The sequence below is a fragment of the Bacillus rossius genome, chromosome 12 (genome assembly GCF_032445375.1).
Source record: "Bacillus rossius redtenbacheri isolate Brsri chromosome 12, Brsri_v3, whole genome shotgun sequence".
NCBI lineage: Eukaryota > Metazoa > Arthropoda > Insecta > Phasmatodea > Bacillidae > Bacillus > Bacillus rossius.
The window spans coordinates 9,721,758-9,744,268 of record NC_086339.1 but is presented as its reverse complement, the minus strand read 5'-3'; the positions used below and the strand labels follow the sequence as shown (position 1 = coordinate 9,744,268).

Genomic DNA, 22,511 nt, shown 5'->3' with positions numbered 1-22,511 from the left:
TTTTTTGTCAGTTAACATTTTTAATTGGCAATTTTTTTTTTTAGTTTAGAAATATAATTTAAGCCTGCATTAGAACAAATAGCACCTGTACAACACTAATATTACACACTTACTATTTCTTACGCCTCTGCTTAGCTTTATACTTCAAGGCACTGCTTCAGTAATAGCTGGTCGACAGGGTGACGCCAAAATTGTAGCATGTGTACATTTATGAACACCGAACAAGTAGAAACGTCACATATGCACGTGCAGCCATGACTGGCACATACTTGCACACAGATCTCAGCATCCACATTGCATCAAACGGCACCTAAAGAAACTAATGAACTCTGGGCCTAGTACACACAAATGCATGTGAAAAGTGCAACCTTCCTCACACACTTAGATTTCTGGAGAACATTAGCATGCTTGGTGCACAATGTAAACATTTAGCAAAATAAAGATTTATTAAGCTACTACATTGGCAATGGTTGATATTTTTTTTATTTACTATAGCAATTGAAAATTAAATTTGACAACTAACACTACTTTCAACATTAGTAAATATGTTTATAAATTTGTGTAATTTTTTTCCTTTAAAAATATTTAATTAAAGCAAGGAAAAAAATATTACACTAATTAGTACAACCGCATAATTTGCGTGTAAAAGAATAAATAACATCTGCACTATGCAAAGATCAATTGTCATTTATAAATGACAGCTTGTGCGGGAGCTAGCGTTGTTTCTCGTTTACCTCCTTGATCCAAGGTAGCTAGAGTTGCTCTAGAAAGATGCTCTAGTGTAGGCTACTGGGCTTTACAGAATACTTACCAATAGCATTGTAGGCGGGACACTAGTTATGACTAGGGGCAGGCACTTTTCGCGAATAAATCTGAACGCCTATTAGACTGCAACAAGGTATACTTACCCGCACCTGTGGTTTCTTCCTTGTGATTGGCGGCCGTCATCAAGAGAAGTCGTTGCCTTATTTGACCGAGGCCACTCAGGACGCGTTTACTTCCGCGATGAATCACTGTGATTGGTGTTGTAACAGTAGACATGTACCGGACAGAATCTCACCCAATCACGGCACACAGACGATGCTATAGTGTTTTAACTTATAACTAATCTCGGAATCTTTTCGCGAAATATGCATGGCCCTATTTATGACTGGCTCACTGCCTGCAATTACGTGTGAATATGAACAAAATTCTGCTTGTGTATACATGTCTCCCAATTTTTTAGTCTACCTCTCTAGATACATGATTCAAATTTTAACTTCTAGTCAGCTCAGCTGTAGACTGGAGATGGTTAGAAACATGTTCCAGATGAAATAATTAACTTTTTCCTTATCTAATTCTAATATATATATATATATATATATATATATATATATATATATATATATATATTTATTTACAAAATAAATGGCATGCTCACTCAAGTGCAACCAACTTCATAACGGTTGTATTTTTATATTTTGAAAATAATGAACTTGGAAAGTAACTACCTGGAAAATATCTCACAGCGTACAAACCTTCAGCAAAATGAGAGAACAAATTACTACGTATACCTAGTTGGAACACAGCGAAGATCTAATAGTTACAAAGCTTGCACAACTGGGAAACAGACGATGACATTGACACGTCGCGTCGGTAGGCTGTTGGTGAGATGTACTTCCCACACTGCGCAGACGTATGCCTCCCGACTGGCTACACTGCACTAGCAGCTCACTGTCACTTGCTTTCTGCTTGCAGGTTGGCCAACCTGAGTGAACACCTCACCGTGTGCGGGAACTGAAGTGCGGATAGCGGATACTGGATCTCGAGTTGTAGGAACAGTAAACAAAATAATTGCCATCTCTTTCTTATAAAATTTATATATACATATATAAATAATTATAAAAACAGCAAAGTGTTTATCTAATATCATTTTAATGGTATTCGCTTCAGTACTCAGCAAGTCATAAAGAACTTTTTTGATTAATTATGCTATTTGTGTGTGTAATATTTCTCTGTTCCTTTTTGTTGTAAAGTTATTTGTAAATCATCTCATTATCCAATATTAACTAATATTACAACTATTATATATAATATATGTGTTTTTTCTGTGATACATGTCGAATATAGTTATATGAAGAATGATTGTACTATATAAATCGATAAGTTGAAAATGTTTCCTGTGTATATTGTTTGAGGTGTTTATAATTGAAATGTAGCAAGTGGCAATAAGACATTTTAAACTCTACATTTTGACTCAAAGAGTTGACAAATACTCACTGTGCGATGTCTGCTAGAAGTTTTGTTGTGAGAAAATCACAGGAGATTAAAATTGTAACTTATGCCTTTCATGTCCGCATCTGGCAGATTGCACTTTTGAAATTTCTAAGCAATAATTTTCATAGAGAAAAAATCAAAATTGGTATGGATTCTGCACAGAGGTCTGTGAATATTTTGAAGAATATGTTTTAAAACCAGCATATACTATAGATCTAGTTTTCACGAAATGTACAAAAATTAAAAATTAGAACCTTTTTTTTCATATTTGTATACTTGAGGTTACTTATCACAAAGTTTTCATAGTAAAATATTGAATATATAAATAACTACGTGAAAACTTATTTATTTATTTAAATAAATATGTACATATTATAGTATTGTGCGTAGTACCAATGTTCGTGGAATATATTTCAAAATCATCAATTAATTAATATTTTTAAATGCATCTATTGCCTAATGGCTAAAACCATTTGCAGTTTTTAAACTTCCGACTTAACACTTAAGTCAAGTTGATTGAATTAAAATGTTTCTTCACCAGAAATTTTGTGTGATCATTTTTGTGATGTGCTTTGGTTTGCAGAAAGCCGAAATTGTTTTTGTGTGCTTGTTTTCTTGTGATGATGAAGGAATGTATGTTGTATCATGGATATTTGTTGCCGTTCTTAGTGAATGGTCGACTCTTCCAGATGTACAAAATGATACAAGGCTGTAGCATTTATTTGAATATAATTTTCCACTTGAAGCTAGTTTTTGTGATGTCTGAGCTCTGGTTCTGTCTCCAACTACTACATCAATGTGTGTTGCAGCATGAGAGCCACACACAGGCAAAACTGAACAATAACTGTGTCCAATTCTGAAATGAGCTGTTCGTAGGTTTGATTTCAGGTTTGCTACAAAATGCACCGTGTATCTGCATTGGATACAATACAAGTAAACAGTGGCTCAATCTTGTTTTGGCCAGACTGCAAATCATCTGCAATCAGAACTCACCAAAATATTTATGCAAGAAATCAAAGAATAAATTTATGAATAAATACTGTAAATTATTCTTTTTTTTTTCAGGGATCAAGAAAGTGTAAATTACTATAAAAAAAAGACGATAGATTACAACGTTCACTGTTATAAACACAAAGCTTTGACCAAATACCAAAATGTTAGGATCGCCTCACCATGATATATGCGTATGACTATGTTTACTGACATTTTCATAATGATAATGAAATGTTTCAAAATATTACAAAATTCGACACAGCAGTGCCAGATGTGATGTACTGTGAACGGAATAGTTAAATACTGCAGCAGTGTTACTGTTAATAAAGTGTCCTCACCTCTGTGATAATACAAAGGTGACAATATTAAAAGTATCTATTAAAAGAGATTCAAAACTAAAGTTACAGAAATTTGTATTTGTATTTCTTTTTAAATACAAGAACATGCATTTAAAAAAAATCAGCTTCTTGCTCCTTCTCCCTTCGGTAGGAGGGGGGGGGGCCTTGCCCCTCCTTACCCTTCCTCCCACGGACACATTCTTGCTCCAATTATTAATGAACCACAAACATAGGTTAACTCAATCTATACAGTATTGTCATGATTTTCAACTCAAAAGGAATCCTTGTATAATTTCCATTGTTGTTATAAATTCCCGAACATGAGTACATACTACAGTTGGTTTATTCTTTAAAAAAAAAAAAAATTGGATACTTGGGAGATTGCTTGTTCTGAACTGGTTCACTGTACAAGAATCTGTACCGGTTGTTTTACGCCTAAAAATTACTCTGAAAACATGAGTTTTGGCCATTTTAACTCTTCTAAAAATACAGTTTAAAAACTTAATCCGAAATCAAAAGTACTTTTCGGCCCTCAGCAAACTCTTAAATGCTTTTCGTAAGCAGACCCCACTCGGATATCTTGAGTAGTTTTTAAATTGCGTGGTTTTTCCTGAAGTTCCGCACACCGTTTGTGTGCCGGGGTAGGCGGAGCCCTTAACTGAACAAAGTAGGCCAGCTGTGGGAAAAGCTCAATACTTGTTGGTGTGAGACTGATTCAAGTAATTGAATAAGAAATTTATTTTGACCCTTTATATGTAAATTCGTATTTGAGGGGGTGTATTCGAGGTACTCTCTGGGATTCGAAATCCAAATTCGGATTTGAGAAAAGCGAGATCTGACCCATCACTACTCAAGGCCACGGGCTAAAGATTGCAACTGGGCTAGAAACTAAGCTAGTGCTCCTAAACCAACGCTGACCAATGAGCTCACCTTGTCGCAGGGCGAATGTCTCCGAGGACGTGGGAAATGCCTCAGGGGCAGACTTGCAGCTCCGCAGGGGAGTCGAAGCAACGGTCAACCACAATAACACACACACCACTTACTGAAATTCCTTTTATTCTGTAAACTTTCAATTCCAAGAATAAGTAGGCCTATTGTCACTGTCAACTTACACTTGACACAAGAGTATTTCCTAATACACAAAATTTCCCACACATCTGAAACAATGCTTATGTACAATATGTATAATAGACATTGAAATACACAATATTTACACAATATACACAAATGAGAGCAGAGCACATTAGCAGATGGTAGAATGATGGTACACGGCCTAGCACAGAGAATGCACAAGCAACTAACAATCATTTTTCACTTCTCAGACTGACCGTTATTCTTATATGTCAATATCATAATCAAGTTGAAGTTCTTTACATCCAAACAAAATACTACAAAATATAATTTTGTCTAAAATACAATGAAACCCATTAAATAAGTTCCCACCAAATGAGATTTCCCACACAATAAAATTAAATAATTCAGCATCTGCTACGCAATCTCAAGTGATTTATTACATTAAATAAACTCCTCTAAAAAAAAAATCTGAATATTCCAGCCCTTTCAAAAAAGTTTACACAGTGACTTAACACACTTATGTTAGAATTTCAAGTCAATATTGCATCACTTCATTCTAAAACTCTCTCATGAAAGCAAACACACATGCAGTGTACTTCCTGTACATACTTGTACTCGTAAGTCTGAGCACAACCCAAATATATGGACATAGTGCGTTCATACTGTAAGTAACAGCTGCACTGACAAGCCACAGGAAAAGGGCCTAGCAACACTACAAATAGCTCAATACAACTGACCGAGTGTGAAATCTCCTAAAACATCTGCTAACTTACATACATACACACACACACCTAAAACACACACACATTTACTTTTGTGGTGTCAAATTCAAGTTCTAAACACTAACAATATGTTTAAACTGAGTATCCACGAATTCAACAAATATTTCTTGAGCAAAGTTCAATGAATGTTGGATATAGGTGTGTATGTATATATATATACACACACACACCTTCCTAGTTTGCTTGCATTTGTAACTAGAGAAATGGGGTCTGAAATATTTGTGCTGCTCCAATTATTACACGATCCATACTTGAAAATCCGAAGGTCGTATCAGAGAAGTACCTAGTTTAAAACCAACTTCATGATGAATTTTACAGAAGGGAGTACTTGCAGTTGGTATATGCCCTGACAAGCAGCATTTTGATTGGCTGCTACTTGTTCCAAGCACTAGGATATGCACTGTGAGCATGAATTGTAAACTTATAAGATTGTGCGTTGTCATGAACACAAGGGCACGAAAGTGGACACAGCTACAACTACAGCCAAAGATCATTTGCACCACTCACAGGTTTATTCCTATTCTGAGATTGGCCTGAGTATATTGGGCAGTCTCGTGATATATTTAGATAACAGAGGAAGATCACAGAACCTAGTATGCGGTATATCCTAGCTCTTGGTCATGTTTCTAGATCTTTTTTTTTCTTAGCAACTTAACAAGAGAACATACATCAGTTACATGCATACACATATCAAGTTAAAGAGAATTTTGTCCGTAATTAGTTTAATTTGATCATTTCCACTAATAACTTCAAGGGCAGTTTTTACAATCACAAGCTTGTATTCACCTGTTCTTAGATGAATAAACTTTCTCACACTCTTTACAGGTTTTCACGTGATAACGTCTTATATAAATCGATGAACGCTGGCTGCACGCACGAAAAAGCATGACTCATTGTCACATTCCGCCTGAGCCGAGCGTGCAAGAACCGACCAACCACCGTGTGAGAAAATCTATAATATCAAACAGGTTAAGGCAGGATTTTTAAAAGCAGCAATTTAAAAAATTTGATTTATTTGTCCAATTTCATCAATTCAAATTAACAATTTATTGACATTGATTTGATTTCAGTTTATTTCTATAACTAATTGTTTGTCATTATATTTAAACAAACTATTTAAATTAAATTTGTAAAAACTGTAAATAATTTTTAAAAATTAAAAAGTATGCAATTTTTCATCAATGTTTTCTTATGACACTATCACGTAAAATTATCATCCGTAAACAGACTTTACAGACAACCCCCCCTGTTTTTTTGGATAATGATTTTTATCAGGCTTCCGCTACATTTAAATCATTCTGTTGTAATGTAAATAAATTTTAATGCATAGATACTTGCTATTTACAAAAAATAGAAACCACAGATATATTACAAAAACAATCACTATGCACTGCTGGATGCATAAGAAAAGAACGCTCTGTTGGGGAATGAAAATTCCACCCTTCAATTATAAATACATGTCATACGTGTTCCCATTTACAGGAGAATGTAAAAATTTTGTACTTCTGCAAGTACCTAGTACTTCCCTGCCTCTAAACGGCTGCAAGAGACGAACACATATGCCACGAGAATAGGTAATTATTTTGTAACTCTCAGACAGCTTCGCAGAAATAAAATATCATTACTGTAGATGCAAAATGTTGCTTGTCCTTCTTTGGTAATTTTCCAATCTCAGCACAATTAAAAATTTTGTGAAAATTCCCTGCACCAGGTCAGTAATTATTGTTTATTGTTAAGGCCATTGTCAGCAGCGAAATAATAATTTTTCCTAACAAAGAGTAAGTTTTGGCTACATTTTTTTAACCTGAAAAATCTAACAATTCTGACTTGAGAGGGTTTTAATCTTCATATGTATATTTATAATTTCTGAATGACCTGCTTCCTACACACAGATAGAAGACACTCTAAACCGCCCGAGAACAAGTGCCCAGATGCAAGACCATACATGCCAGGTGGGACAACCGCCAGGATTTACGAGCTACCTTACACCGCACAGGATCTCTGATAGGCGAGTTACACTACCTAAATGACTTGACATAAAGAAACTGATTTCTGTAGCCGAGCCAAGAATCAAAATGTTAGAATTACATAGTATGACATGGTGTACACCATACAACCTTTTGAAGTTTAAGTGGAACTGTGAGCTGAAAACATTGGGTGATATGGACTGCTGATTATAATCCATAAATGTCTGAACCACCCAATGCACATGAATTATGCGAGAGGTGAGTTGATTATATTCTTTGATATAACAGATTCTACTATTAAAAATCAAAAATTTAACACAAAATTTTAAATAACTGATACTGAATGCAGAATGGAAAAAACCCATGTCCACCAATATATAAGATAATATTCAACAAAAAAACTCCCTTGAATACAAGTCACCTTAACTATATTATTTTAGTAAAGTAAGCTAAAAATGACTAAATCCCAGTATGTAGTTTTGAACCAACTTTTACATGTCTGAAATTAAATATGTTCTATTTTTTGCAGAAATTATGACAGCATTAATATTACAATCACACTGAGCTAATCTTAACAGAAAACCTTTTTTTTTTTTCTGTGTGAAGGTGTTGAGAATCCATGAGTATATTAACTAAATCATCTTCAGATGAGAAGTAGTGTTAGTACATCCACCACTACAGTAGTGCACATCACACACACTGCTCCGGTTTCTAACACTGTTTACACAGCCACACCTCCGCAAAGGTAAGGCAGGAAGCAGTCTCCAGCACAAACAAAGACTGAACAATGACAATTATACTTCACACCTAATTTGAACAAAACAATATGAGCCAGGGTAAAGGTGTCCTGTAAACCAAAATTAATGCTTCCCATATTTTTCTCAGGCAAAATACATTTCCTGAAAATCTACATAAAAAAATATTGCACAAGACACTTTTGTGATTGCAAACAAAGACACTGGTACATATTTATTTAATATTCTTTTTTTATCTAAAAAAAGAAGCCAAGAATAGGAGACTATATTTAGTATGTTTGAACACCACTTCAAAGGTGTCGAACTACAAAATATCCAACAATATTTTCATTACTATATCCAACACAAATGATAAAAAAATTAGCCATTTCACCCCCAGTGTGGAATTTCCTCAGCGCTTTGATTCCAGCAGTTTACTGGACACCCTTAAATCACAACTCACGTACATTTTGAACAAGGAAGCTCGACGTATCAGACACACTAACAGTGATGCGTACAAACAGCTGTCTGTACAAACAGTAACACATAGAGAGAGAATGGAAGACTAAAATAACACTGACTCTACAACTCCAGAATACAAAAGAATAAACGAATCCACATGTTGAGAACGTTTACCAGTCGTTGTTAGAAGTCAAGATAAGCATCGCTGCAAAACACCTAACTTCTATTTATGACAAGATAAGATAAATCTCAGATGTCTTGTTTTTTTGTATTGCAGTAAATATTTACACTTCAGAATCACAGCACTCTTCATTATCCTCACCACGTTAACCCAAACCATCACTGTGCCGTTTGCTGGGATGGGAGCTGAATGCAATGGAAACTAATTTTCATCACTTTTCGAGAGAACAGATTAAATGCTGTCAAGGTTCAAGGGGAAAAAAGATAAATTTATACTATGAATGACAAATAATAAAAAGTAGCATAAATATTTTAGTGTAAAACCTAAGTAGCAAAAAACATGTCTAACAGTATCTTCAACAAGTCATAGACCGACACTAAGTCATACAAGGAATGAGAAAACTCTCACCTATAAAATGTACTGTTGTATTTAAGTTGCCACAGACTGCCACAAATGGAGAACAAAAATAACCTAGCAAAAATTATTTAAATCTTAATGTAATCGTAACTCATGAACACCTAAAAATATTTCAATAATGCTGGAAAAGAAATAAAAACAGTTCAGTGAGTGAATATAGATACAGGTAAATCACACTTGTAAACCACAATTTCATATATGGTATACATTCACTGTCAGCACAAACCCACATTTACTGAGAGATTCAGAACTATGATTGATAACATTTTATGATTTAATTTCTAGCACACTTTTGTTAGTGGCAATATATTTAACTAATATTAAAATAATGTTTTTGGATTTTTGCAGTCATGTTCAAAATTCAGGGCAAAATTCACGTCTTCTGTAATGATTTATGATTACAAATTTAAAAAAAAAAATCAAACAGTACATCCCATCCCAAGCAATTAGTTCTACACTCACAGTACAGGATGTACAAGAATACATGAAAGGGCACAATTTCTTCATATGTTGACAGCACTGAGGAAGGCAAGCAAGACTGCCAAAATGAATGAATGACAAACAGTAATAACAGAAGCTGTAAGGTTCAGCACAGAGAAAAGGCAATGACATGCCATTCCCAACAGGTTTTCTTCCTTGTTGCACAAGTTCAGCGGGCTGATTACGAACACACTCACACACACACACACACACACGGACGCACTACCACAACCTGTACAACATTTGAGTATTATGAACCAAAATTCGGAGTATGTTTCATTATAGGTAATCAGTATGTGTGTACTGAGCCACAGTAAAAATCAATGACAACATAGGGCAAGCAATCTTTGAATAGTTAACAATGTTAACATATTTGTTAAATAAAATATTGTCTGTAAAAATTATCAATTTTGTTTCACTTGTGGAGTAATTTTCCACTGACATGAGACTGTAGTTAATGTAAACTGTTCATAAAATTATAACGTTTCATTACAAATTGGGTTATGCCAGTTAAATGAACTTTCATTTATGTATTTATAATTTTATATATTCTTTGTTTTTTTTTGTCAAAATATTTTGTTTAATTAACATCTGATTAGGCAGAACTTTTTGTTAGAGGGTCCTAAAAGGTTTGTTTCATTAAGAACATTTAGTATTCTTCGAAAGTTCATGGACACTACATGGACATATGTACAGCCAGTCCAGTATGGTTGTATTAAATTGTCATCGATACTCAAATAGTCAACAGGATTATCAAGAATAGTTCTGAATTACTATGTTAAAGCCAGACCAATCATTTGTAAAGTTATATAAGGAAAGTTTGAAATGGTCTTTTGGCAAAAACCTCGAGGATTTTGGACTCGATTTCTTTCAACAAACAAATGTTCTAGCCAGTGACAGAAGTACTCTGAACATATATTTCCTGGATATGGAGCATCGTGAAACTATCTCACGTTGCCCGTGGATCACCAACGCCTGCTGGGACCGTCTCAGAGCATCATTATTAGTTACCAGGCTTCTGCGAAGCCTCATTCTTTTATGGCTATCATATTTAGAATCAAATATAAATTATTCAACAATATTTAACTTTTTTCAAATGAAATTTTTTTTTCTCACTTCACAGCAGTCCAAGAAAATTATATATAAAAAATTCAGTAAAATTAAAAAGATGATAATAATATATATGGAAAAATAATAGACAGGTGTAAATTGAGAAAAAAAAAAAAACCTGACAATGCATTTTCTTAAACCAATAAAATTTTAAGTTTAATTTTTTTTGAACAAACTGAATAAAATCATTTTAAAATATTACTAATAATTTAAAATGATAATCACATAATATTTTTTATGTATAAAACCAATGTATGAAAATGCTGGAGAAAAATAATAAAAATTTCTCAATAAACATCTTAGCTTTATAGTGCGTTTATACATGTTAAATTTTTTTATATTTAATTTTTTGTGAATGAATCCTACTTTGTGTATCTTTTGGCAATGAATAATATAAAATAATTATATTTGTAATGCCAAATTGAATATCAAATCCTTCATGAATATAGAATATTTTTCGAAAACTCGCAGATCCTTTTTAGTTACTAGTTACCTGATTGCGTTGACACCGTGATGCCAGGTGCTGGTCCCAGCAACTACTTATATGATGCTGTTAAAGTACATTCGTGGAGGATAGTAGTATGCTTGTGCGGTTTAAATTACTGCTTAAAGAATAGCCAATCATAAAGATAACTCTTCTCCGTTGCCTGTAAACACAGCAGCAGTAGTCTGTCAAAACTGTTGTTGAAAATAGGCGGTGCATAAGCAGAATATTCTGATGATGAGTTCAGCTGAGCTTTGCAAAAACAATCAATATTTTCACTTCAAATACTAAGGAGATAGTTTTTTTTTTGTATTTTCCTTTCAAGCTTAACTAAAAGGAAATAGTGGCACAACAATACATGCTGTACATCTCTCACAATGATTATGAATCACTATCATAGTACCTATTGTATCACGGCGTGTATATGTATATAGTATCATCCAAAAGTATTTATATTTCAAAAAATGTTGCAACCATACTTAACACTGTAATTTTTCATGTAAATTATTTTGTAATGGAGCCACAAAAACCGGACGAATAGACTTGCAGTTAATGAGAGTTAATGCTGGCACTACCTCCTCAATGCTACCAACTCAGCTATTTGCTAGCAAGCAATATTACCAAATCAACCAATGCAGAAACATGACTTGCTGGAAAATAGCGAAATCAATTATGTTTAAGGTAACAGAATGAATTAGCCATAGGACTCATTCAAAATACACAGTTTAAAACAATATTCCATTTCATAACAGCCAAACTTAAATTCAAAAGTAATTTTAAAAAATTCCCAAAATCTAATCCTTTTTCTAAGTTATGCACTCTTATAATAGCTCTCTTTTCGTTTAACAAAATCAAATCAAAGAAAAATGGGAAATAATAACTAAAATATTTATGAAGACAATAAATTATTCAACCTAACATTGCTAAACACATCCTATAAAAAAAATAATGTTCGTTGCACTTTGACAGCTTATGATACAAATATCACAAATAACCACAAATTTTTTTTTATCCCCCAGTAAGAATAATTTCTACAGTTCATACACATTATGTACACTTTATGCAAATACAAAAAAAAAACCTACCGACACTAGTTATCACCGTTAATGTATCACATGTAAAATAAATTACATTAACTATGGCATTTCTTTTATCGCTCATCAAAACTCGTAACAAAAAAATATCAACTCATTGCATACACAAAAGAAATTACTTAAGTTTGCGAGCCTTACAAATAAATATTTGCGTGTGATGGCCGGCGCGGGGCCGGCGGGTTGGCAGCCCTGGGGCACTACGAGGGGGCTGCCTCGGCCGGGGGCAGCACGTGCACTTGCTGGGCCTTGCTGCTGTTGTAGACCTGGCCCGCGCTGAACGGCTCCAGCCGCGGGTGAGACGCGCTCGTGTCTGCACAACAGCCCCAACCCTGCCGTTACATGACGACACTTCACGTGGGGACAAGCTGCTACGCTGCCAACTCACAGGGCTACCCTCCTCTTCATCTCCTTCAAACTAGGAACAAACAATTGGCGATCCCTCCTCCTGGGAGCGACAGGGTTCATTTTCTCACGTGCACCACCCTGCCGCTGTTCCAGAGCCGAGCGACACAACGCCCTCTTTGGAGGCCTTCTCACAACTGAGCACCCAGCTGCCCGACTCAGTCTCGTACAGCGCTCTTAGGGCGTTCAGATCTCAGTTGTTATGCTATCGTGAGTGATGTATCAGTTTGAAGTCACTCTGAAGAGAGGGAAACTTTTCTGGACCAGTGGATCACCCTTAAGTGTGATACAGTAGAAAATTTTTTTTTTTTACAATCCCTAAACAAAAGTACATTTTGTGTGGCATGAAATTGCGTCCAAGTTGAACTTTATTTGAATTTAATTTCAAAATTATATAAATTTTTTGATTTAACATTTTGTAATAATAATTCGGTTGATGAAAGCCTCGTCATTGCGAAGTGACAAAATTATGGTCCCTCCAGGTTTGTATTATCGAGGGTTCCGCTGTATTTTGAAAAAAAGCACAATTATTTTTTTTTCCCACCACAGTGCTGGATCGCGTACCTTTCCCCGGCGTCTTCAGCTCGGCGGGGATGTACTTGGACAGACGCACGCCGGGCAGCGGCAGGTAGCCGCCCGTCATGGGCATCACGTCCAGCGCGACGTGCTGCCTGTCCGCCGTCTCCAGCGATATCACGCCTGCACACACACACCCCTCGCTCGCCGACTGCCTGCCAGGGGTGAGCCGAGCCCCGAGCACGAGCTAACACACGGAAGAGTCCCGCAGGACCTTGCCCTGTCCGCATCACAGAAAGTCCTGGATTGAACAGAATTTTGGCTTAAAACGCATGTAGTACGAGTGTTCACAAAACTGAATTGAAACTAATAGTTTAGCTGCATGACGCCCAGCAACGCGGAGAAACGATAAAAGACTGACGAAACTATTTACAGATGGCACTGCTGAACAAGATGGCCACCACAGTGGCGCACTCACGATCGATGGCGCCAAATTCAAATATCCAAACCACCACACATTCTAGCACTATGCCCAAACAACGAGTTTTAGATAAGTAAAGCAGTGAACAATTTTTTTTTTCCTTTCATACATACAACTTTTACTACAGCTTAATATCAGTTATAATTTACAACTGTATATGTAGCCTAGGTTTCGAGTAAACAAATCAATCAAAGCTTTTTTTTAAATATTTTATCTGACATCACCAAATTGGTTAATCAATTAAATGAGTTCAAACATCACAAAATGTTATAAAAACAATATAATATTTTTACTTCAATCCTGTATTTTTATGAAAATAAGCGTAGTACAACTTTGCCAAGAACAATATATTTGCAATTATGTAGTTTGGATTTCGAAAATATTTTAAACATTCTATTTGGTTATTCACTTTGCATCCAAAAACTAATATCCGCACAGGCTTAACGTAGACCTGTTTTTAATCTAAATACTCATGGAGTATTTTTGCGCTTAACAAAGACCTGTTTTTAATATAAATACTCATGGAGTATTTTTGCTACACGTTAAATTTTTATACTGTATCTGTGGCGTAAGCCTTGTTAGCTGGTTGACACGACGGCCCTTTTGATGGTTCGTACAGGGATTATACTCCCATTATGCGGGCAATATGATAATATTGATAATTGTAATGCTCGTCTACATTAGGCGTACTTGTTCGTGTGTGTCCCTTCAGGATATCATTGCTTGAGGCAATTGTATTTCGCTAAATTGTACCTTTTTTTTTGTATTTTATATGTCTTGATGTTCACTGACAGCATAACTTCTAATGATAAATTCTCATGATCATGGTATTTCACGTTAACCTTGTATGAAATGTTCTATTGCTATTGTGTATTGTGTAGCTTAATTATGCTCTGTGCTTAAGTAAAACTTGAATTTAAATATTCTCTTATTGGAAACTACCTTCGTGATCCCTGTTGAATGCATTGTTTTTTTTTTTTTAATACACAAACACCTTAGTTCCGGCCGACTAATTGAAGTCGGCCTCTCGTTTGGACGGCAATTATAGATGGATAAGCTTTGAAACTGATGTAGGGGCTGATGTAGGCACTGACCGGCGGTGCGGCCGCAGACGGCCCACACGTTCTGGTCCGTCAGCACCTCGTACATGAGCGAGCTGTGGCCCCCGGGGCACAGCCTCTGCACGTCCAGCAGCAGGCTGCACATGGTGCCCGAGCGCAGGAAGTCGGAGCCCTTGGTCGGCTCCACCCGGCACTTCACCGCGAACAGCGTCTGCGACAGCACGCACCTTTCCCTCGGGCTCGCCTCCCGGCCTTCACATTCCGTCGCGCCTCGTCACAGCCGCTGCGTTTCCCAGAACTCCACTCCCGTTCCTTCATCACTCTCGCCGAAGGAATGTGGTATGCTTAACACACTTGAGGAGGAAGGGCTGGGGGGGTTAGGGAACTCAAGACGTAACAGTGGAGGATGTCGAGTCCAGGTAACGTACAGCAAATGTCAGAAAAACAAACAGTAGGAGAGAGAGAGAGAGAGAGAGAGAGACCATGTTTGTGAAGCACAATACAATCAGATCTGAGTTGGGTAGTTTGGTAATCTACAAATGAGAGAGCTAATTTTCAAACAATTTTTTTTTATTTCCCTTAACTTTATGTAATTTTTGTTTGTAACCGGAAATAAGGACAATCAACTGCTTTAAAATTACAATTACCACTCTCATCTAAAGTGGAAAAAAAAAATTTAATTAAAAAAAAAATTGTGCTCGTGGAGTGCACGCACAACAGAAGTGAAACTTCTTGCTTTTTAGGTATAGACAAAGATAAATTATTTCCAGTTTCGATAAAAATATCCACGTAAAAATGAATTATGATTACAAACTCAATCGGTAACTCTTTCCCACACTAGTAAAATGAAAGAACCAAGGCAGCGTCAGTCGTCACCTTGTAGTCGGTGACGTCGAAGTTGCACCTGTAGACCATGAAAGGGTGCTCGCCGGCCGGCACGGGGCGGTACCTCACGCTGAAGTCTGTCTTGATCGGCGTGGTGTCCGGGGTCCCCGCCACGTCTATCTCCCACATGAAGGAGGCGTTCATGCCGTCCCCCACCACCTGAGTCAGTCCGATACCTCCTCGCAAACACAGAACCTGTTTACCAAGTACAGTAGGGGCTCGACTAACCGATTTAATGAACCGCGGCCGCCTCGGGTAAGCATAATCTTGGGCACGGATATAATTTGATGGTTTACAGCTAGCCCGGTGGTAGCATTTTCCCAGTTTTTCTTCAGTGAAAATTATATCACTTCATTTCATGATTTGCTTATTCATGTACTATTTACAATACATGAATATATTTTCTTACTATTAAAGCCATTTTGTGGTAGCTTGGAATGGATGGTATTACCATTACATGACCTAGTATTTATATCTCTTCTATTCTTATCTTCGATTCTGAGTATATCAATTAGGTTAATTTTATTAAGATTTTCTATGATGGTCAGATTATTTCGAGTTCAAGCAAATGTTTCAACAGTCTTTAGGTTGGCTTGGATAAAATAGAAACTCGGGTTAGTCAAAGCACAGTAAATCGAGACACTACTGTACTACAAACTTTTATATAAAATACATAACACTTTGAAGTGTCTTATCATGGACAGTGGCAGACCTGTGGGAGGGGCAATGGGGGCGATCCTATCCCCACCCCTCTCACAAATCAAATAACAACCCTTTTAACCATAGAAACTGGAGAATGTAAAAATAAAAAAAAGCATCTACTCCAGGCTGCAACCAGACCTTTGACGCAAGTTCATTTTTTTTTTAATTTATGTGTATTTTTCTTAACTTTGATACTGTAAAATAAAGTATAACCACAAACCACTGTTTAGACAATTCATGGATCAATTTATTTTGGAGTTTTAACATTTTTTAAATTGATTTCATTATATAAATCTACGGATTAAAAAAAAAGGAACAACAGATTCTTACAAGTTGCTCGAAATTTTTTTGTGTCGCTGAGAACAAATATTTTAACATTTTTTTATTTTATTTAGAAATTCATAAAGAGGTTATACTTTCCAAGATGCTGTCCTTTCAAGAGACTGTTATTTATTGTACAGCATCGAACTGGGGGGTGCACGACGGCTTTGAATATATATACTGTATAGAAGTCGCGAGTGGATAGGATTTACTCTACGTTTTTCAGGAGCGTATGATGAGCAGCTTGGGAACTTCACCGCTGTACAGCGCTGCCAAAACGCCCTGTATCGTCTTAGGTTGTTATTTACACGTTAGAGCGCAGCACTGTCGCCCACTGTCATTCCCCCGCACCCCCCACCCAACATTCACTGCAGCTCAAGGTCGTTCAACGAGAGTTTGTGCATCACAAAACTGTCGGGATGAGAGGTGGGGTAGAGGGTGGGTGGAGGACAACGCATGTTTGAGGGAGGGTGGGGAACAGGTGTTTGAAGAGTTCGACACTTGTCCGCTAGGGACCACCACAAGTCGATGCCCTAGAGATGGTGGCGATTGAGGCGGTGAATTAACCAACTATCTCAAACCGTATTAGAAATTTAAACCTGGGCTGGGGACTTCTATACAGTATATATATACAAAGACGACGGGGAGGGGCGGGAGCAGTTACCAGGGGGTGGTGGGAGGGCGGGGCGAGGCAGCGCAGGGGCAGGTGCGGCTCCGAGGACACGGCCAGCCCCGCCCCCTCCAGCTCCAGCCGCCGCGCGCTCAGCCCGCACACCTGCACCTGCAGGAACTTGGTGGCGCGCGCCGTGTGCAGCCGCAGCGACGACGTGAAGGGCGGCTGGAAGTGCAGGGGCGCCACCCGCTCCTCCGCCTGCCACGGGCACTGGATGCACACCTGCCCACGCATCCACGCTCAGCTCAACACCTGCCCATGCACGTTAGCCACTGCATTCACGCTGAGATGCACACCTGCCCACGCACATTAACCACTGCATTCACGCTCAGCTCAAAACTTTTTAACTCAACCATTACATGACACACGTGATTCCATGGCTTTATACATTTGCAGATTTCTTTATCTTAAACAGGAGGTTTCAGTTTTATTGTTTTTTATCAATTCTATTAGTTCATAAAGAGTGTGTGTTACTCAACAAATACGATGCAACGATGCTAAAATGTTTCTTAGTACTTTTTCACCATATTGTGCATTTCTGATCTTGACACTTGAGTGTATATGTAAGTATATGTATCTAATTGTGTGCCAACCATTAAAGGCTTTGTCCTGTTGGTTGGCATGTTACAATTACAAATAAATAAACAAATAAATAAATAAATAATGCTTTTTTTGTAATAATGATTTGTAATATTGACGTCGAGGACAGAATTACTCTGAAGAATGAAAAAAAATATATACATAATTTGTGCATTTGAACAATGTGCATATATCAGTAATTTTAAAAGAGTAATTAAGATTAATTGATTTTTTCTATGCAATTTGTTAATACGTTTTGGTAAAAACGCAATGCTAAATAAATGATTCACTGAATTTAATACATTAATAGATAGTTTTTTTTTGTGATTTCAGTTGAGGTTTATTAAATACTGACTAATTTAATGATTTTTAGTTGCTTTTGGAAGTTATATGGTGTACTGATAAAATTTTCATTATTATTTCGATTTCATCCCAATTCACCACTAGAACTAAATTACTTCCTGTGAACTGGGAACAGGTACATGTTCACATTCTTATCTATACCCAGTCAGATTTAATTACAGTTTTTCCTAGACATACATTTAAAAAAAAAAAAAAAAAAAAAATCTAAATATGTTTGAAATATAAATGGGTTCATTTTTGTACATTAGAACAAGATTTTGCATGTAAACCACATTTTTATAGTTCCATTTTCAACAACGTAACTATATAATTTTGTAATCAGTCTCCAACTAAACCTTCTGACACATACTGGAGGAATTAGGCTAGGTTTAAACACTAGACAATGCAACAACACTACACGCAAAACCTACGCAAGAAAATCACAGTTTTTTACAAAGCACACAAGTCGCAAGACGTAAAACAGTAGAAAACGTATTTTTACGCCGGGCTTCTTTTCATTAACTCACATTTATCTCGAAAAAAAAAAAAGAAATGGTCAATAATTTGATTTTAAAATGTTATAATCTACTATTACTGTGTGAAAAGTTTCAACAAGCGTAAAACATGATGTATATATAATTTTTTAAAAAATTGTGAGCTTCGTTGCGCTATTGTGCCGTACATATTTTATGAACTACTGCTCTCAAAATGTAATTTCAGAAAATTCTGCATCTTGCGTTTCTTGTGATCTTGCATGGGTTTAATGAATCCAGCCTTAAGAGGCCACTCCAGTGTTTGAGGGGCACTACGCAACCCACGTTAACCTCATAAGATTCAATGCTATTTTCATTTTGCTTATAACTAATTAACTAATATAGATTTTGAAATGATGCTTGCTTGATATGTAAGACAACGATGCTCTTATTAAAGCCCCTTTCATCAAAAACGTGCATAAATTATGGTTCAAACATAGACAATACACTTATGCATATTAGTAAAGATTAGTATAAAACCATAATTTATGCACGTTATTGAAGAAAGGGGCTTTGATAAGAGCATTGTTGTCTTACATATCAAGCAAGCAAGCAAGTTAATTAGTTATAAGTAGGGCCTGGAATTTTTCGAGATTGCGAATTTTGCGAAAATTCGCGCGAATTTCGCATGAAAACGCGAAAAGTAAGTACATTCGCGAAAACCACAACATTTCTATATTACACTGCGAATATATCCCCGAAAAGTACCATTACAGTAGAATCCCGCCGATGCGAGCCCCCTTTGATGCGTCCATTCCGTTTATATGACCGTTTTTTGAGAAAACATGAAAAATTTAAGCAGAGAAAGTCGAAAATTTGAGTAAAATCGGCTGAAAAACAAGTCTGTTACACTTTGTTGGGCTCTATGCGTTCACATTTATCTTGGCGAGAGCTGTACTGTAAGCAGCCAGGCATACAAAAGACGTCTAAAAATAGATACCACCCTCTAGACTGGCCACGCGGCAGTGTCTAGCCGAGCTCGGTGCCTTCACTATCGCACGAAAAGCCGTCTCAGCTGTCATGTTATCTTACCCGCCCGGCGGCTTGACGTCATACGTGACGTGACGCGACGCGACGCTTACCTCTCCCATCCCCTGCTAATTCTTCAAGGCTTATCCCTCCCAGAGCCACAAACCATGTAAAAACAACCCCCCCCCCCCCTTTTTTTTTTTAACAGCTAACATTTCAACCTTCTGCGTGAGAAACTGTCAGCGTGTTTTTTTCTCTCTTTTTTTTTTACGCTGCGAAGGGGCGTGGAAAAGATACTAATTGCTTGAGCTGTCAAAATAAACATCGCTGACGGCAAGGGCGGGAGCGCATCCTGTCGGTCTGTCGCTGTGATTATCTACTCCAAAAACATGTCACAGCATTTCAGGATAGCATTGTTCTTATTTCTTTCGTTTATAGCCGAATTTTTTCTACTTGATCCACACAAGGTTAAAGTATCCTTTAACCCAAGTCTTGTGTTTTAGCATAATTACCTTATTTTTACATAAGCCGTGTTCGTGTATGGTTTTGATGCTCAAAATTGATCTGGGGTATAGTTCACACTAAGTTTTTTCTCATTTGTGCACTGGGGTTTGTTCAAGTGGCAACCCCGTGTTCCTCCACTCCATTAAATACGAGCATATCAGTAGAGGAAACATGGGTTTTATTGTACTGACAATAGCACAGTGATGTGCAAATTTTGCAACTGTAAAGTTTCATGGGATAGAAAAGATTTAATTGACAAACACCTAAAGTCGGCTAAGCATGTGGCATTGGCAGCCAAAAAAAAAAAAAAAAAGAAAGAAAATTTGTAGTTGCAAACATCTATAGCAACGTGTCTGTTTTGTGTAACTGTTTTGGATTTAATTGGCTGTTATTATGCATATTAGCCTATTCCTAGTATACATGGATTGTTTATTAAATATGTAAACTATTATATTCAATAACTGCACAATTTAGTCAACATTTAAAATACCGGTAAAATTTCCATTGCATAACGAAAATACCGACTTTAAACCACCGCTTTTCTAATTTGAAAGTACCGCTTTTTGCATATTGAAAACACCGAAATTTTCCAGGCCCTAGTTATAAGCAAAATGAAAATAGCATTGAATCTTATGAGGTTAACGAGGGTTGCGTAGTGCCCCTGAAACACTGGAGTAGCCACTTAACTTCTCTGAAGTAAAATTGTATAAACATGATGGGGAATCAGACTCCTGCCGTGATGAGTGTTTCTGGGCAGAGATCGGACGAGGGAGCGCACGTGCCTTATGGTCGACGGGCGAGGAGTCTCGCCTGGGCGGCAGCTCGGCCAGCACCGCCAGCTCCACGGACAGGCTGCCGAAAGGGCCGGCCGCAGGCAGGGGCACGCTCACCTCCCGGGCCAGGGGCTCCCCCCGGCCGCGCAACTGCATCGCCAGGCCGCGCGACGCGCGCAGCCGCAGCTCCGAGCCCTGCGGCACGACGACGAAACCCCCTTTCCGCAACGCCGGCACGGGGCTCTCTCGCTTGGAACACTACCCTGTTCAACAATACCATTTGCTTCCTCCAGCAATAAAATTAACGACCGACAGATATTGGTCTCTCCTGTGCACAAATTTAGGCTTAAATTAACAGTTTGTTGATGTTTCAGCTTCCGAGCGACGTTCAACCCCTTGGCCCCCACAAGGGAGGGGCTGGGTGGACCCCTGGGTCCAGGGCCCAGGCCCAGCCCTGTTTATTTATATCTCAGCGTGTGGAATAAATATGCATACTCGCTGTGGTTATTTTCAAGTAAAATAATTTTATAAATAAAGCTTAGTTTGGACTTATAAAATAGTAACCATAGTTATATCCTGTATTTTCAGGTTGAATAACATTCTAAAAAGAGTGTAGGTAAGAAATAACCATGCAATTATAATGTAGCACGTGACTGTAAAATTGAAGGGGGGGGGGGGGGGGGGAAGAGAGAGGGAGAGTTTCAACCCTATACTTCAACTGCGGTTGTGTTCAAATGAGCATGAGACCAAAAAATTATTTGATTTTTTAAGTGTCGACGATGAATAACTTACATACATTTTTTTTTAATCTGATTAAAATTATTGTTTATTGTTACCTTTTGTTACAAAGGCATTTGCATCTTTCTAGTATTTTTTTAGAAATTGCGATACAGAAAGTCACCAATCTTGGTTTCAAATGTTTTAGTCATCAAATTGTTTTATATTATTTAATGTTACAAATGTTGGCTCAGTTTAACCACAGTAACATAACCAATGGAATGTCTTGTTATTAATAATTATTAATAACCAACTATTACAAATACTTTCTCATATGAATACATTATTGGTGTTTAAAATTTATATATTTTTTTTTCTTTCAGTACAGTACACTCCCGATTATCTGCGAAATTAAGTGGCAGGGCCACCGCGGATAGTGAAAATTGCGGATAATCCGCAAAAGAGCCGAAAATGGAAACAAAAAAGGAAACATTAATTTTAACTTAAAAAGCTAAACATTTATGTACATTAAAAGTTACAATTACAGTAACATTTTTTCTGAATAATTAACATACAATACATTTCAGTAATGTAAACAAAAAAGTGCTCAACCATACGACTAGAAACAAAGTGCGACAGAGACAATAATAGCAACGCATGCCAGCCTACTGCGCGAGTTCC

General features: G+C 37.1%; 2 protein-coding genes across 5 annotated transcripts in view; one reads left to right on the top strand and one right to left on the bottom strand.

The window, feature by feature from the left end:
- LOC134537501 (aryl hydrocarbon receptor) overlaps positions 1–3,691 on the top strand; it is a 280,224-nt gene extending 276,533 nt beyond the window's left edge. For all 4 annotated transcript variants that reach the window (XM_063378000.1, XM_063377999.1, XM_063377998.1 and 1 more), the window contains one exon: positions 1,738–3,691. The gene's annotated coding sequence lies outside the window, so the exon portion shown is untranslated. The remainder of the gene's footprint in view (positions 1–1,737) is intronic.
- Positions 3,692–4,626: 935 nt separating this feature from the next.
- LOC134537500 (trafficking protein particle complex subunit 10) overlaps positions 4,627–22,511 on the bottom strand; it is a 41,127-nt gene continuing 23,242 nt past the window's right edge. The window contains exons 15-20 of the mRNA XM_063377997.1: positions 21,123–21,308; positions 17,405–17,635; positions 15,709–15,876; positions 14,866–15,043; positions 13,339–13,473; positions 4,627–12,682 (exon numbers count right to left, since the gene is read on the bottom strand). Of these exons, the coding sequence (XP_063234067.1) occupies positions 12,570–12,682; positions 13,339–13,473; positions 14,866–15,043; positions 15,709–15,876; positions 17,405–17,635; positions 21,123–21,308 (1,011 nt within the window). The 3' untranslated portion in view covers positions 4,627–12,569. The remainder of the gene's footprint in view (positions 12,683–13,338; positions 13,474–14,865; positions 15,044–15,708; positions 15,877–17,404; positions 17,636–21,122; positions 21,309–22,511) is intronic.